The sequence below is a fragment of the Loxodonta africana genome, chromosome 18 (assembly GCF_030014295.1).
Source record: "Loxodonta africana isolate mLoxAfr1 chromosome 18, mLoxAfr1.hap2, whole genome shotgun sequence".
NCBI lineage: Eukaryota > Metazoa > Chordata > Mammalia > Proboscidea > Elephantidae > Loxodonta > Loxodonta africana.
In genome coordinates, this window is record NC_087359.1 from 49839668 (window position 1) to 49855971 (window position 16304).

The 16304-nt window shown below is 46.2% G+C and overlaps 1 protein-coding gene across 16 annotated transcripts in view; it reads right to left on the minus strand.

Moving 5' to 3' along the window:
* BCAS3 (BCAS3 microtubule associated cell migration factor) overlaps positions 1–16304 on the minus strand; it is a 623309-nt gene that overhangs the window by 12742 nt on the left and 594263 nt on the right. For 8 of the 16 annotated variants that reach the window (XM_064271347.1, XM_064271344.1, XM_064271335.1 and 5 more), the window contains 2 exons: positions 12664–12831; positions 1101–1166 (listed from right to left, as the gene is read on the minus strand). The exons of 1 other annotated variant lie outside the window; for it this stretch is intronic. In XM_064271347.1, the coding sequence (XP_064127417.1) occupies positions 1101–1166; positions 12664–12831 (234 nt within the window). Of the gene's footprint in view, positions 1–1099; positions 4379–12663; positions 12832–16304 lie in introns of those variants that run through there. 7 more of the 16 variants (XM_064271331.1, XM_064271334.1, XM_064271336.1 and 4 more) reach the window with 3 other exon arrangements.

Genomic DNA, 16304 nt, shown 5'->3' on the forward strand with positions numbered 1-16304 from the left:
CAAAATAGTGAACTTTAGTTTTTAGCTTAATTTCTTGGTAGTATTTTTTTTTTTTTTTTATTTAGGGCCAGGTCTACATGTCTGGTAGCATTTACATAAGTGAGTCAGGTTTTAAGGAAACTAACCAAGTTCTTGGCCCAGTTGTTGTAGGCCAAGCTCTAGCAAACGGAATAGCACTAGGGGCTGGGTCTCTGTTGCCCCCTTTAGGTCCCAGCCTGTGCTCTCACACTGGCAGACTGTGGCAAGGAGGGAATCACAAGCCTCAATTAATTGCTGTGGTGCCACCTGTCCAGATGAAAAAGGCTGGGCTGCTGCTGGGTTTGCCTTTGTGCTCTGTTCACAGGCTGGCTGCTGGTGCTGGGGCTCTATTCATTATTCAATTCAGCTAGCTCAGACGAGCCTTTCCATTTGCTCCTCCAGGAGGAATAACAAACCTAGAAATGCAATTCCACTTTGGTGTATTAAGATATTGATTTGCCTGTCGAGTGGAAATGCATTTGTTCTGTCAGCCCTCCCGTGGGTGGGAAGGGGTTAACCAAATGTTTATCACAAGGCTGGCTTCAGAGTTGAAAGTAATGTGATCAGTAATGAATTTTGTGTTACATTAGGTTGTATAAATGGACAGACAAGCGCAGACAACAAGTGGCCAGGAGTCGGGGCTAATCTAATGATGTAAAAATAGAGACAGCACCAATTATACTAGGGGCCAGCTCCAGGCTCCTGCAGGGACTGCAAATGAATAGGTACAAATCAAATTACTCACTAATAGACGCACTACAAGAGGGGCAGTCAATGGTAAATGCATTAGAGCCTAGTGACCTCTCTGCTCTGCACAGCAGAATCCGAAAATTTGACTTCCATCTCAAAAATGGGGGGCAGGGAGTGGAGTTCTCAAAGGAACTCTTGTTGGGTGAAGGACAGCAACTGCTCCCCATCCCCAACCAGTGCCTGGCCAGAGCACCTCCTGTCTGAGCTGACTCTTCTCCACACTCCAATGCCTCTGAAGCCTGGGCATCATGGGGTAAGTAGGCAACCTCTTGAGGGACAAAAACAGCAGTGGGACAAAGCCTTCCCTGCAGGCAAAGACAGGAATTACATACCAAAACACTTCACAGCCATGTGTCTCTCAGGGGTGATGTTTTTTACTGCTACATCAAGGGGAGTCTCTGTATTGAAAATAAAATATTTCTTTAAAGAAGATCAGAAATGGACCTTGAAGAGAGCAGCAAGAGCTGAGATCAAAGTGAGGAGATGTCACAATCTGGTTTGACCACTGAGAGCTTTGCAGAGGGTATTCATGGTCTGTTCCACCAGAGTCTGTTCAGCGGCACAGCAGGTCTAGGGTTTTACACAGTTCTCACCAGCCTAAACTGGTACCATCCTTCCCTCTATTCCTCCTCCCCAATCCAGACTACAGAATTCCTACATTCCTGCCTGCTGCCTGGGGCTGGGGTAGGGAAGGGTATGGAAGTAAAGCCAACATCTTGGGTAGCCCCTCAGGTTTTCTTCCTCCTCTTGGGTTCCACGGATTTGGAAGCCAGGGCTGAACTTCAAAGCTGCCTGGCAGCGTGGCTGGGCTGCTTGGGCAGAGCGTGGAGACGTGCTCAAATGCACTAACTGCATACTCATATTCAGCTGTCAGTGGCTTGGGGATGAATAAAATATGAAACCAGAGAAGCTCCAAACCTCCCAAGGACCCAGCCCATGCTTGGATGGAGGCCGGGCCCTGGTAGGCCTAGCCCACACTCCCCCGACCCACCCCTAAGGCCAGCACCAAAACAGTCACACACATTAAAGTGGAGATGGCATGCCTGTCCTGGCCAACTGGAGCCTGGAGATGATGGGAACATGCCAGTGAAATGAGCACAGGGGGCACAGAATGGAAAAAGTCATGAAGCAACTGGATGGCCATTCTCCCCAAACTCGATTAAGTGCACAGAGGGATGGAACTACAAGCTATTGAACTACACTAAATAAAACATATGTGGGGGAAAATTTGGGAAAAGTCTGTGAAGCCTGATGCTGAGGGATCAGCCAGCAAACTTAAAAATGTCTCGTGCAGTGGGCCTGTGGGTCCCTGAGGGCAGGAGTTGGGTAGAAAGAGGAGTAAGCAGGCAGAAATCACCAAAAGCCAGAGGTTGGGCAGCTGTTTTTGGTATGGGTATCCCCAAAGGCCTCCTTCTATTAAATTCAATCAGATTAGCTTGGCTTGGTCTTCTTTAGGACAGTGCTTTCTTTTGCTTCTAAGAGCTGAAGCTCAGGATTCCTAAAGGACCAGAGGGTCATTTCCAACTTTCATTTTCTGTGTGGCTGTGCCTTGCTCTGTTACCTAGACCATTTTCTGAGGAGGCAGAGGTGCAGAGGCAGGGAAAGACGAGGATGTAACCATCCATGACCAGGTTCAACTTTGTTCAGATCTCACACCTCAGAGAAAGGTCACTGGTTAAAAGCAAACTCCCTGGCAGAGGAGGAGGAACAGTTAGAAGCCCTCCCTTTGGTTAACCATTTACCTATGTTAATCCCTCCAGAGGAGGGGCCCTGCTCCAGGGTCCAACAGCCCTCCCCATCCTTTTGTCCAGGCCTGTTAGTTTTCCACAAGCAATCTTGGCTCCATGTTGGGGGCAAAACCCGGAAAGGGGCCTTTGAAGGATCACCAGGGAGAGCACACCAGTCCTTCCTCCTTGTGGTTGAAAGACATCAGGCAGCCTCGGTTAAAAAGTTCAAAGTAGACTTTAGGCAACTAGGAAATGCACAGAGGTGCTTCCCAGTTCTAAATTCCTATTATATTCTGCCTCTGGCTGAGGCTTCCAGGAGCTGTAGTTGAGACAGAGACAATCTACCTAGAATCATATTTGAGACCTAGCCAGTAACCAGTGTGTCTTTTAAACACAATATTTTTCCCATTGCTCTTGTTGGCTTTCATTTACCTCTCAGAGACCATAAAAGCTCATCCAGTCATTCAGCAAACATTGACTGAGGCTCAGCGAGCATGGCTTTCATTCTGGATGGTAGGCAGGGAGAAGGCTGGATGTTAGAGCTAACACAGGTGAGTCAGGCTCAGTCAAAGGAATCAGAAGAGTGTTAAGACACACTCATGGCAGTATGGGTGAGGGAGGGACTGAAGGTACCACCACAGTTGGCCCTTCCCCCAGGGTGTGTAGAAGGGAATCAGCTACTGCTAGTTAGTGGAAAAGGCAACATACACTACCCATCCAGGGCCAAGTGTCCAGGGAGTAGGTGGTGTGGAAGTCCAGAGGAGAGAGCCCGGGCATTTGCCTACATGGCCAGGAAAACTCCACAGAGGAGGTGAGATTTGAGCTTGGACTGAGGAGATGAGTAGGCAGAAGGGAAGGGCAGCAGGCACTTTAGGAGGGCGAAATGGCTTGCCGGCAAAGCCAGTTACCAGGGTGTGTGCTGGGGATGATGGGATTGTTCTGCTGGGTGACATGCTTGCTTGAGGGGTGGTAGTGAAATGTGAAGAAGGGGCTATTGTGGAAGGGGAAGTAGGAGGTCAGGATGGAAAGAGAGGGTGGAAAGGCCTGTAAGAGATGTGAAATATCACAGCAAGGAGTCTAGGATGTAATGTGGAGGCACTGGACACTTTTGGAGTAGGGAAGTGGGACAACAGAGAGCAAGTCCTGAAAGTGAGAGTCCCCTTCCTCTACTGGATCCCTTTTATTCTGTATAAAGGGTAGGAGTAGCTGGTATACTTTTCTGGGCAGGTAAGACTGACAGGTTCTTAAGATCTGGAAACTTTTCCTAGATAGCTTCATTCCACACCTTTTAGTTGTTATCTTCGACAGTTCACTATAGATCTTTGCTTTCCTCATTTGTAAATTAAAAAGAGTAATGTGTAGCTGGCAGTGTTGTGATGATTAGGGGATATTTATGTAGAAAGCACAGAAGTTTCTTGGGAGGTAGTGTCTACTGTTATTGTTGGAAGAGTAAATGAGATGATATATACTCATTGCCATCGGGATGATTCTGACTCACAGCAACCCTACAGGACAGAGTAGAACTGCCCCATAGTGTTTCCCAGTCTGTAATCTCTACAGAAGCAGAATGCCACATGTTAATGCCACATCTTTATGCCACAGAGTGGCTGGTGGGTTTGAACTGCTGACCTTTCAGCTAGCAGCTGAGTGCTTAACCACTGTGCCACCAGGGCTCCTTTCGAGATGATATATATAAAGTGCTAAAGACAGAAGTCAGGGCACACAGTAGGTGTAAATGAGACTATGAGAAATAGTAGGTGTAGTGGGTAAATATTTACTGGTTTCCCTCTCCCATTTCATTGAAAGGAACCCAGAGGGGTAAAGGCACTTGCCCAGTGGTCACAGACTTCACCCCATTTCTTGAGGAGGACTTCCAAATCCTGCTGAAAAGAAAAACAAAACAAAACAAAACAACATTCTTCCCAATGGTAGAGCTGGGTGCTGGGAACTGAGAGGACCCTCAGATTTGGCCTTTCCTACCAAATGGAAAGGAAACCCTGGTGGTGTAGTGGTTAAGTGCTATGCCTGCTAAGCAAAAGGTCAGCAGTTTGAATCCACCAGGAGCTCCTTGGAAACTCTATGGGGAAATAGCTAGGAATAGGCAATCTGACACTGAATGAACTGAGACACAAATAGCAACACCAACCATGCCACCCCTGCTACAGCCACCACCGCTATTCCGCACTCACTGGCAGCAGCTGCTGTTATGGGGAGTTTGCAGTTTTATCTTCACATCCTAGAAAGACCATGCCCAGTGGGAAGGGGAACAATCCCGACCTCTGCTTGGTCAGCTCCGCTAGGTGGGCCCCAACGAGAAGCTGGGGGTAAGAGCGAGACAGAAACAGACCCAGAGTATAGCACTTCTCTAGGGCAACAGTGTCTTCTCTGTGGTCTCAGCAGAGCATGGAGGGAACTAGCAGATGTCTACAGAAAGCCTGCCCACTTGCCTGATGCAACTATAGTGAATGCTTGGGCCCACGAATGAGGTTGCTGAGACAAGATATTGAAAGCATTTGGTGAAACCACCATAGAAGGAGGAAAAATTCAGGGCCCATTTCGGCAAAGCAGAGGAAAAGAAGCTTGGTGCCTGGCTAAGTTGCCTGAATAACATTGTTGCTAAGGAAGAGGAGGCAACTGCAGGAGCAACAGACAATAAGGGATACTAAACAGAGAAGCCCAAACAGAGCCTTTAGGCAACAGAGCCAGGCCCAAGACAGAGCCAGCCTTGAGGAAGTGAGAAAGCCTAAGGACGCGAATCACCCTCACCCTTCTAGAGGAGGTAGAATGGGGCTCTAGGCTGGAGGGATAAGACTTGGGGAAAAAAATAAAGACTGGGATTTGTGGGCTGCCATACTGGGGCATCACTGAGAGAAGAGAGGCCAAAAGACTAACCCTTGCCAGGGTATTTGGTGTCGACACCAATTTCGACTCATATAGAGGCCATAGGAAGAGGAAAACAGAAGATCCTATGGAAAGATCAAAGCAGCCTGGTCGTTGTGTGGTGGCAGGTGAGAAGACCTACGGGGCTATGAAGCCACAACTGTGAAGACTGCCTCTCCAGCCTATACAGCCTCTGGGTTTGCTTAGACTAGGAACAGGGTGGCTAACCCAAGATCCACAGAGGTGACTCACTCTTCAGGGTGGCAACCACTTAGAATCAGAAAATCTCAGGGTTGGGGAAGGGACCTTAGAGGGCCCACAAATGTAAGCGTCACTTCTCCAGCCTCCTTGAGGATTCTGTTGTGAAAGTAAGCCGGGTTCCTATTCTCACGGCCTTGCAGGGAATCGGGTCGCCGTGGTGCAATTACCCTGGAGCTAGACTCAGTCAAATTCTCCCTTTTCAGCTGAAGATTTTTTATCTGTGGAATGGAGAAAATTCTAGCAATTGCCACATCTTCTGAATGGTCTGTAAAGTCCAATGCAGCCAGTCAGGTTTTAAATGATCACTGATAATTATCAGCTTTGGATATGGGAATGACCAAAGAGTAGGGGTGTCTGTCTAAAAGGGAAGAAAACCCAAGTGTCTGCAATTATCCTCACCTGATTATGTGGCACCTTATGATGGGAGGGGATGTGGTCCCTACAGAAAAGGCAGCCCTAGCACAAAATGTTCCCACCCCTCAGCAGTGGGGCAAGTAGGAGTTCCAAGCCCATTGGAAAAGCTAGTCCAGGGGTGAAGGGGTCCTGACACACTGGGTTGATTGTCCTTGTACACATGTGGATAACTCCAGTAATAATAGCTAACATTTATTGAGAGTTTAATTTCTATAGTCCTGAACAGAAAGACGTTATCAGCATAAAAAATAATGCGTTTAGTTCATCTTCTGCAAAACACAGCCAATCATCAGATATGCTAAACTAACTTGGTGAAGCTCCCTGTGACTGTTTAAAACTGTGTGTAATGTTCACAACTTGCTTTTAAAGTTAAGGAGGAAAATAAAGGCATTTTAATAAGTAAAAGTCACTTCTGATAGAAATCTTTGAAAGAGCTTGGATTGAAAATAATTTTAAAGCCTTCTCTGCTGAGTAATTAATATGCAAACAGGAAAACTCAGAGGATTCTGCAGAACGAACTAGAGCATTGGTTTTCATATGGTAGGCTGCAATTCATCAATATATTAGGAAATCAGTTTAGTGGGTCATGACCACATTTTTAAAAAGTGAAATAAAACAGAAAGTACTAGATTTCATTGACTATAAAATCATTTTGTGAAAGTTTTGTATATTTGGGTGAACTGGGTCAGGAAGTAAAAAAAAAAAAATTTTTTTCTCTTTCAGGAGTACTTTGTTTTTCACTCTTAACTTTTTGTTTTAAGAATTGTCAAACCTCAGAAGGGCTGAATGAATGGAACAATAAACACCCATATATCCTTCAGCTAGATTCATCAATTTTTAATATTTTGCCACATCTGTTTCTTCTCTCTGGCTCACTCATTCTCACATGCACGTGTTTTCTCTCTTTTCTCTACTCTGAAATTGTATTTCTGACAGAAGGTGAGAGACAAAGATTGAGCCTGTCATGTAAACCCCAAGAGTAACTGCTTCTGGACTAGAACAGAGTTGATAAAAAGATCTCAGAAAAGATGACGCCTCTTTCCTACTTTTCCTGGAGAATGAAACAAGGAGCCCAGGACCATGGGAAACAATAGTCCTGAGAAACAGACAATCCCTCTTAACCTTGGGAGCAGACTTAGTGAGCTCTTCAGAGCCCACGGCAGCAAAAGGAGGCTTGCCCGCAACAGAGACGTGTCAAGAATACTTTAACGATGATGATCGGGACCTGCGAAAAAGGCAGGCAGGTTTTGGTAGCAGATGTAGGAGAATGCAGAAAGACAAGGTTTAGCTAAGTAGTGACTGAAAGAGTTAAAGTCAAAGACAGTCTAACATGTACTCAGGTGTTCTCTGTGTGTGAGAGTTTATCTTTACCTAGACGCGAAACAATTGATGTAAGGAAATATTTTGCTTATTTTAAAAATTTGATTTTTCTAGAAAAGGCAATAATGAAAGGAATGTCTGCTAAGCAGGAATTAGTCAAGTTAGAGGAGGGGGCTGTAGAGACAGCATTCCAAGCAGAAGGCAAAGTATGTGCAGAGGCCTGGCAGGCAGAGAGCATGAGCGCTTAGAAACCCTCCAGGGAGTTCAGCTGGGCTGCAGCTTCCCCAGAGCAGCAAGAGATGAACCTGGAGAGGAGGGCAGCGGCTGGTCATGAAGGGCTTTGTACACACTGAGATGTGGTGAACCTGGGTTGGGGGAGAGGAGTTCAAATTTGGGGCATATGGAAATGTCGGCAGGTGACTGGACAGATGGTTCCAGAGATCAGGAGAGAAAGCCAACCTAAAGAATAGTTGGAAACTATTCATTTATGGATAGTAATTGAAGCCACAGACACAGAGGAGACTGCTGTGTACAGAGGGAGAAGAGGGTCAAGATAGGACCTTGAGAATATACTTAATGGGCCTAAAGGGGAGGAAGACCCAGAAATGGATTACCAAGTAGCCAGAGGCACAAGGAAAACCAGGAGAGTATGTAAAACAGGAACCACAGACAGAGCACTTCAAAAGCACAGGGCATGGTTAACAAGATCACTCTTGAAGTAAACCAAACTTGCACGACAGGGGAAAGACGTGTGGCTGCTGGGGTCTTTAGGACCTGGATGGCAGAAGTCAGAGATTTCTCACACGATGATAGTCATTTTCTCTCTGAGAGATGGTAAGGTAAGGAATTTAAAAAGAACGGGGAAGTTTGAAACAGTATTCATGAGGAAAGGAAAAGGACTGATTTCAAGATGATAGACGGAGCCCATGTAATATACTAAATAGCAATCATAGAAAAAAAAAATACAGTCATGTTTGAAAATAAGAACACAAATTCTTAGTGGCCCAGAGACCTAAGGATTCTCTAAGAGAATGAAAACAGGCTAGATGTCACAGCAGTAAGCAGGTCTGCAGCAGAACTGCTGACACCTAGGTTAAATGGAAAAGAATTGATTGGCTAGTTACTGCATGCCTACTATGTGCTAGACACTGCTCTTTGCACCAGCCTCTGCTGAAAAAGATGAGTGCAGACGGAGGATGGTATAAGTGGGGAGGCTAGGAAAATACATGACAATAACGGCGTTCGATGGAGAGTAGAGACCAAATATTTGTAGAGGCACCAATCTAAACAACTGATTTTTTTTTCAGCAACCCAGGTATAAGAAAGAACAGAGAAAAAAAGTTGATTGACCTCGGACTGGAGTTTTGCTTAACAGACACGATGGAAGGGTAACAGGAGCAAGGGGCATGAGGATATTAGCAAAAAGCATTTCAGCCAGTTATTTTTGAGCTGGTCTTATAAATCACACATGTGATCTAATTGGATTAATTGATCAACAGCCACGATGGAGGACAGAACTAACACTGTCTCATAGGTTAATCATGTTTCAAGACAGCTTCTCAATTTTTGGAGCCCTGGTGGCACAGTGGTTAAGAGCTCGCCTGCTAACCAAAAGGCTGTCAGTTTGAATCCACCAGCTGCTGCTTGGAAACCCTATGGGACAGTTCTACTCTGTCCTATAGTGTTGCTATGAGTCGGAATCAACTTGACAGCAACAGGTTTGGTTTGGTCTCAAATTTTAATATGCATAATTGTTGTTGTTAGGTGTAACGATGGTGCTACTACTGGTCAGTAGACTACCCTGTGCATGTTGTCGATTCTGACTTACAGCTACCATAAGTCAGAGGAGAAGCGCCCCATAGGACTTCCTAGGCAGTAATCTTTATGGGAGCAGATAGCCAGGTCTTTTCTCCCCTCAAGCAGCTGGTAGGTTCAAAACTTCAACCTTTTGGTTAGCAGCGGAGCACTTACCCATTGTGCCAACAGGGCTCCTACTCTTTGAATAACCAACCAAACAAAAAAACCCATTGCTGCAAGTCGATTCTGATTCATAGTGACCCTACAGGACAGGGTAGAACTGCCCCACAGGGTTTCCAAGGAGCGGCTGGTAGATTTGAACTGCTGACTTTTTGGTTAGTAGATGTAGCTCTTAACCAGTGCGCAACCAGGGCCCCAACTCTTTGAATAGGGAGGTTTTATAAGGGTTTGTCTTATTTTTTTTGGAGACCTGATTTGCCTTCTAGTATGGCTTATCAGTGGTATGCTGGAACTAGCTGACTAGCCCACCGACATTATGTTGATAGAATGAAATTGGTCATAATAGGAATTTTTACACTATGGAAATCTGCTAATGCTACAAATCAGGGCTTTCCCTTTGGAAAGGTTGTTGTTGAACATTTACTGGGACACCACTGGCTAAACCTTTATAATAATGAGACATGCTACACTATAAGCTTCAGCGTCAGGGGTCATAACAGCGAGTTCTGAGTTGGCCTCTGCTTCATTCATAGTTGACAAAGAGGCCATCAGGCCTGACTACTATACAAAATGAAGTGCCTGCTACAAGGCATTAAAGGAATTGACTTATCTCTGGTGCATCGGAGTACCTAACAGAGGCAAACACTTGATGTCACCCTATCTGTTTGTTCTGTGAGTGACCTAGAGAAGTAGGGTTGTGGGAAGAGAGAGGGGCTGAGAGGCTGCTGTGGGCAAAGGGTGACCTGCTGGAAATTCTTACCCAACTTGCACTTTATGTATTTTGCTGGATATCTCTGGGCCCTATGCTGGCACTGAGATGTGTGTGCCTCACTAGCTCTAGACTGGCATTTCAAGGCCCTGGACTGCACTACCAGGTTGATACTTTATTTGGAGTCGTAAAATGTGGAAAGCGATTTTCACCAATGGTAGAGGGAAATGGGTTAATTTCCATAATATTTGCTTTACTTACTGATCTTTGAAATAGAGGGTGGGTTTTAAAAAATAAAACTTACATCTAATGTGGTCAAAGAAAACCAAATGAATCCCTGTTGGTGACAGTTTAGAGAGGAAAATGAAGTCCCTCTGCTCAAAGAGGGTCATGCGGTTTTAATTTCCTCTCTCTCTATTTCTTCTATTTCATGAACCAGCTTAAGGCCACAAACACTCTCCTCAATCTCTCAGCTGTCTGGCAGATGAATTGCTGCCAGTTTTGCCCAGGTTACTAACTATGCCCGGCTGAAGCTCCACAACTCAGGTTGAATGCACCTTCAAATCTGCTTGCTGGATGAAGCTGAGATGCTCCGGGGCTTCTGAGGAAGGCAGCTGGAAAGGCAGCTGATCCAGGAGGTTCTCTAGCCCTTGGAAGAGGCAGGCTCCCGGAGACTGCGTCTAACTAGTGATGCCAGGCTCCAGTTTATACGCCTGAGGCTGGCAAGTGGCCCCAGGGATGCAGGGGAAAGGCTGTGCTATGGGCAAGGCTTAACCAGTTGCTATTAAGTCACCTTCAACTCATGGTGACCCATGTGTGTCCGAGTAGAACTGTGCTCCGTAGGGTTTCCCATGGCTGACTTTTCAGAAGTAGACTGCCAGGTCTTTCTTCTGAGGCACCTGTGGGTGGACTCAAACCTCTAATTTCAGTTAGCAGCTGAGTGCATTAACCCAGGAACACCATGAGCAAGGTTTAGGAAGGGAAAAACTTTCCTCTGTTAGGCTAGCTTCCAAGAAAACTAGGTTTAGAGCCCCAGTAAATGGCATGCAGGTGGTAGAACAATGGTATGATGACACATTACCCACAAGTTGGGGGTTTATGATTGGGGTGGGGTGCTGGTGTGCACATATCTGTGCATGTGTATATGTGAGGGTGTTACATCTTCCAAGGTCTTCATCTCCTTTCTTTCCAAGGCAGAAGGGGGTGTAGAAGGGAACTGGTCCTCAGAGATGGCTGCTTCCTCTGGCCTGATAAAGAGCTTCTCTAGCTCTACCCAAACTCCTTCTCTTCCTTGCTTACATTCATCCATTCCATTCTGTTCATTTGCCAATTATTATACAAGTACTAAGGGCAGGCCACTGTAGAGACAGATATGAGTAAAACATGTCCCATCTCTTGGACAGTGTAGGAATAGAGACTGGCATGAGGATGGTGAAGAAGAGGAGGAAAGTTTAACTGCTAAACCCAAAATCTAAAAGACTGAAGGCTCCCAGGGGAGTGAGCCTGTGTGATAATCTCAGGCATTTCAAGCCTTGCAAAAAAGGCTTCAACTCTCTAAATCTTGTTGGCCCTGATTCCTGCCCCAGGGTTCCAGGCAACTCCTTACTGGGATCCTTTTTCCAGACATGTGGAGTAGCGATGGAGCAGCTCACAGTAAAGAATAATATTCCTCAGAGGACTCAGGCAAGCAAGAGAGGGAAGGCCTCCAGCCAGGGGTCTGATAAGCTCCCCCAAAGTTACCATTGACCTCAGAAAGCTGGGAAGAGGCCTGCTGGGGCAGTCTTTCTCAGGCACAGAAGCAGGGCTGGAGCAGCCCAGATATCTGGAGCAGCCTAAAACTTTGTGAGCTGGAAAAAGGGGAGGCAGGCTGTGTTGTAGTTGTGTGGAGCTGGAAGAACTGTGGTCGGTCTTTCCTGAGTGCATGCTTGGGTGTGCGTGTACATGCGCTTCCTTGGGGCAGGGCTCTCTCAACATCTAGGGATGTCTTCTGATTGCTCTATGGAGGTAGGAAGTCACTGCAGTCCCTAGTTGCTGGATTTTCTCAAGAGGCAAGAGTGCAAAGGGCAAAAGGCAGCCTAAGGAAAGGCTGTCTGGGGGGCTCGAATTAGCCCTTTTTGCTTTATGCTTGTTCCCTCTCAAGTCGGCAGGCCCCATTGATGCTTGCCAATCTATAAAGCCCCAAGCATGCCAGAAGAAGGTGTGTTACCTGGACTTCAGTTCCTCACTGCCTAAAGGCTGTTACAAAACTCTGTGACTAGTGCTATCCCTTCACCTGGAGAAGCTGTCCTTCTGGGAGCCACTTATACAATACAACTGTGTTTATCCTGGCGTTTTTGTATGTGCTATTCCATGCAGAAGGTGTCAACTCCACTGGAAACTCCCTATTTCACAGTGTTTCCCAACACCAGAGGGTTCCAAAATGGACAGCAAGCAGAGCCCTAGCTAAAGAACAAATGGTTAAAATAAGCATAACCCGTTGCCGTTGAGTCGACTGCAACTCATAGTAACCCTAGAGGACAGAGTAGCACAGTCCCCACCAAAGAGGCTCTATATCAACACATGCCAGTTGCGACCAAGTCAGGCTAAAAGTCTGATGCCAGCCTTTACCTGTTCCGGATCCCACAACGTCCCGGCTTGGTGACTCAGCCATGGCATCAGCAAGCCGCTCCCGGAGGCCCTCCTCTGTGTGCTCCATGGAGGACATATGCCTCAGCCCAAAGCCCTCTGGCCAGCTCCCGCATACCTCCAGCAGGGTCACGCTCCGGTCAAAGGTACCTGTGGCACACATGGGACATCTGACATTGAGTCTGCACTTTCAGAGGGTAGATTGTTCTTTTTGTCTACCCACCGCCAACTCCCCTCTGTACCCTGGGTTCATTTCAGCCCTTCTGCAGGGTGAATGAAGGGCAGAACACCATGGGACACGTATGTGCAGCGCAGAATACAAGCGCTCATGCCCTTGAATCAGGGTGTGTAGAGCTTATGAGGGCTCCTTCAGGTTACTGTGGCCAGTGGTTTTCTGAAGATCTAGAGGGTTCCTCTGAAGTCCTGAGGGGCTGCTTCAGGACTTGTGACTGGGACAGGAAATCCCCTTCTCAGGTTCAACCAAAACACCTTTACTTTTCTCTTTGTGATACAATGGCATTCCTCCTAAAACATCATTTAAAGAAAGGGTTGCATTGATTAAGTTGGAAAAAAAAAAAAAAAGGACGCTTTCTAAACCACTATATCCTATAACCTATATCCAACCTCCTCATTTTACAGCTGAAGCTCAGAGATGTTAAGGCCCAAGATCAAACAGCAAGTTTGTGGCTAACTTGGCCCAAGAAGTCAGGCCTCTTGATTCCAGTCTGGAACTGGTTCTACTCTACTGCATATAGTCTTCCAGCTGCTCAAGGACATGTGAACAACTTGGGTGCCATTTTGGAGATGCCAGCAATAGAGTTGGGTGATAGCATCTTTAAGCAAGAATCTTTCCTTAATCTGAAGCTGCTCCCCAATTCCAGAAAGTACGCGATGTTCTGCTGAATGCCAAGATTCGATTTTGCATGCAAGATCACTTCAAAGTCCAAATTTAAATTACTCTACTTTATTATACAGCAAGTCTTCTGTGAAAGCTTGTTTCATCCACTCTCCTTTGGAAGGAGGTTATAGTCATGCTCTGTTGCTTTAAGCACATACCATTTCCCCAGCGATTAGGTAACCGAATCCACTGCATTTATTGGGCTTGGTTCCTGCCAGCGCTAGGAAGATGGGGAGAAATGCAAATGCCAATGTATCCCAAAGTTAAAAGTACATGAAACACGTACTCTTTATCAGGCCTTGCTTCTCCTCTTTGATCAGCCGTCAGAAACTATCTTCCCTAGGCAGTCAGGACTGGGCAGTGTCAGCACACACTCTCTGCCAATGACAGGTGGTAATAGAGAGGGTGCGAGCCCCAGCCCCGGCAGGCGGCCTTGCCTCTGATAATGGCCAAAGCACTGAGGTGATAACCGTTAGTAAACACTCCGACAGCCGCGACTCCATACATCAGCAAAGAGGACCAGATAATCCTGAACTCCCCTGACCAGACAAAGGCCCTTGGCCAGCCTGCTGGGATTTATACGTGGCAAGGGTCACTCCTGGCTCCTGAATTTCATCAGCCAAGCTTGGTTTTGATTTATCTCTTGACTAATTGTAGCGTAGATTCCTGGCACTGGGAGAAGGAGCAGCATCTACAAATGCACCTCGTCAATAAGAGGCCCACCCTAGGAGTGGGTTGCATGGGAAGAGCCTATCAGGTGGAACTCAGAGGATGGGGAGCTGCCCTATGCCACCTCTCTCTCCATCAAGGAGGATCAGGAGGTGGGTCTGGGGAGCCAGGCACTGGGCAGTGGGGGTGGGGTGCTCTGAGTGTCAGTCGATCCTCCTAGTTGGAACTGTGCTAGAGTTATGTACTGGCAGTGTCATACCCAGAGCCAACACCTAACCAACATTAAAAAAAAACAATGTTAGCAATGATTTAAAGGTGTCCAGGTCTCAAAGGACACACAGCTTTTGATACTACTGCCAACTCACTCAGTGATGTTAGGTAAGTCCCTCTATCTCCTTTTTTCCATCTTTTAAGTGGGACTAATAACTCCTTGCCCTGTTTCAAAGAAGTGCAGGGATTAAGAAAAGTTCCTGCCAAGAGTCTGTGCTTTCTTCTAGGGCTGCCCCAGTCTTATTTGATGAGATCAAGAGCTACAGCATCATTGTTTTGTTCTGAAGGGTCTGCCTGGGATGCCTATGCTTGGTGATTTCCAGAATAGGGAACTGTAATAAATGTGGGCGCTCCTCCCCCCTGTACACTTTAGAAGGCAGCCCCCACATGGGCAGAGAGGTTTCAGAGCCCGTGACAAGGACAGGGTGGTTGTCTCTAAAAGGGAGCACAATCAGTGTTTACACTACTATGTTTAGAGAACAGGGCAGGTAAGCTGGCAGCAGGGCTGGGAGGAATATCAGAAGTCAAATGAAAACAAATCTAGAAAAATTTTATAATAAGAAGAATTTAGGTAAGAGGGTGGGCCCGGCGCATGGCAGATGGTAAAGGATAGAGGAGTATGTAATATTTGAAGGGACAAATCAACAGTACGTAACAGAAAAAGAATCAGGAGCTACTGTTATAGTAGAAAACAGAAATACACCTGGATTTAAATATAGGCTGTACGCATACTAGCTGTATGACTACAGGTGTGCGTCTTGCTTTCTGAGCCTCTAATTTCTCATCCATAAAAATGTAAAAGCAATTCAACCCTATAGGGCTTTTTGTGAGGATTGAATTTGATAACTGCAAAAGCTCCTGGCACATAGTAAGTGCATAGCGTATGTTAGTAACAATAAACAAACACAGTAAAACCTGTGAAAGTCGGAACCGGTGTAGGACGAAAAATTATCTGACAAGGAAAATTCAAACATTTTCCACTAGAACGAGTGATACAAAAGTGGTAAGAACGCACCTTGCCAAAGGTAGAAAACTTGCAAGACCTGGAAAAACAAGGCAGTTCCGCTGAGTTCTGGCTCTCACAGGTTTCACTGTAACTTTATACCACTTGAAGTATTCATTATAAATTTTGATCATCACAATGGTCCTGAGAGATAGTACAGACATACTATCCAATTTATGGAGGAGGAGCTGGAAGCTCAGAGAGGTTAAGTGACAGGTTCAGCCTTTAAGTGACAGACCTGAAACACAGCCTCCTAATTCTTAGCTTGGAGCTCATGCTATCAGCCAGACACTGCTTCCCTTAGCAGCAACCTGCAGTGGAGAACTGTTACATATAGAAATCATCTCTATCTTTCCTAACTTGAGAACTCCTGTCACCTTCAACCAATGCCTTTAAAAATCTTTTCCACTTCCAAACAGCCCAAGTTCCTTGGAGAATCACTGTAATGCTGAGGAGTCTATTGGATGGCACACAGAAGAAAAAAAAAAAAAAATCAGTGGAAGATCTATTCTCTATTGGCATGGGCACTGCTAGGAGGTTGTAGGTAGGAGGGGGCAGATACAAAAGGTGTGTAGCAAAGGAGCACTCAATCGTTTCTATTGTCCAGAGAAGCCACAGAGAGGATACAATTAGTGGTTCTGCTTATCCTAGCAGAAGGAGTCCCAGCAGAGGCATGCAATATCCCCCTCCTTGTCCTTCCCTACCACCCCTGCCAGCCCAGAAGAGGACAGCAAGAGCGCTCATGGAATCTCCCAGCCTCGGAGTAAGAGAAAGCTGCAGGTG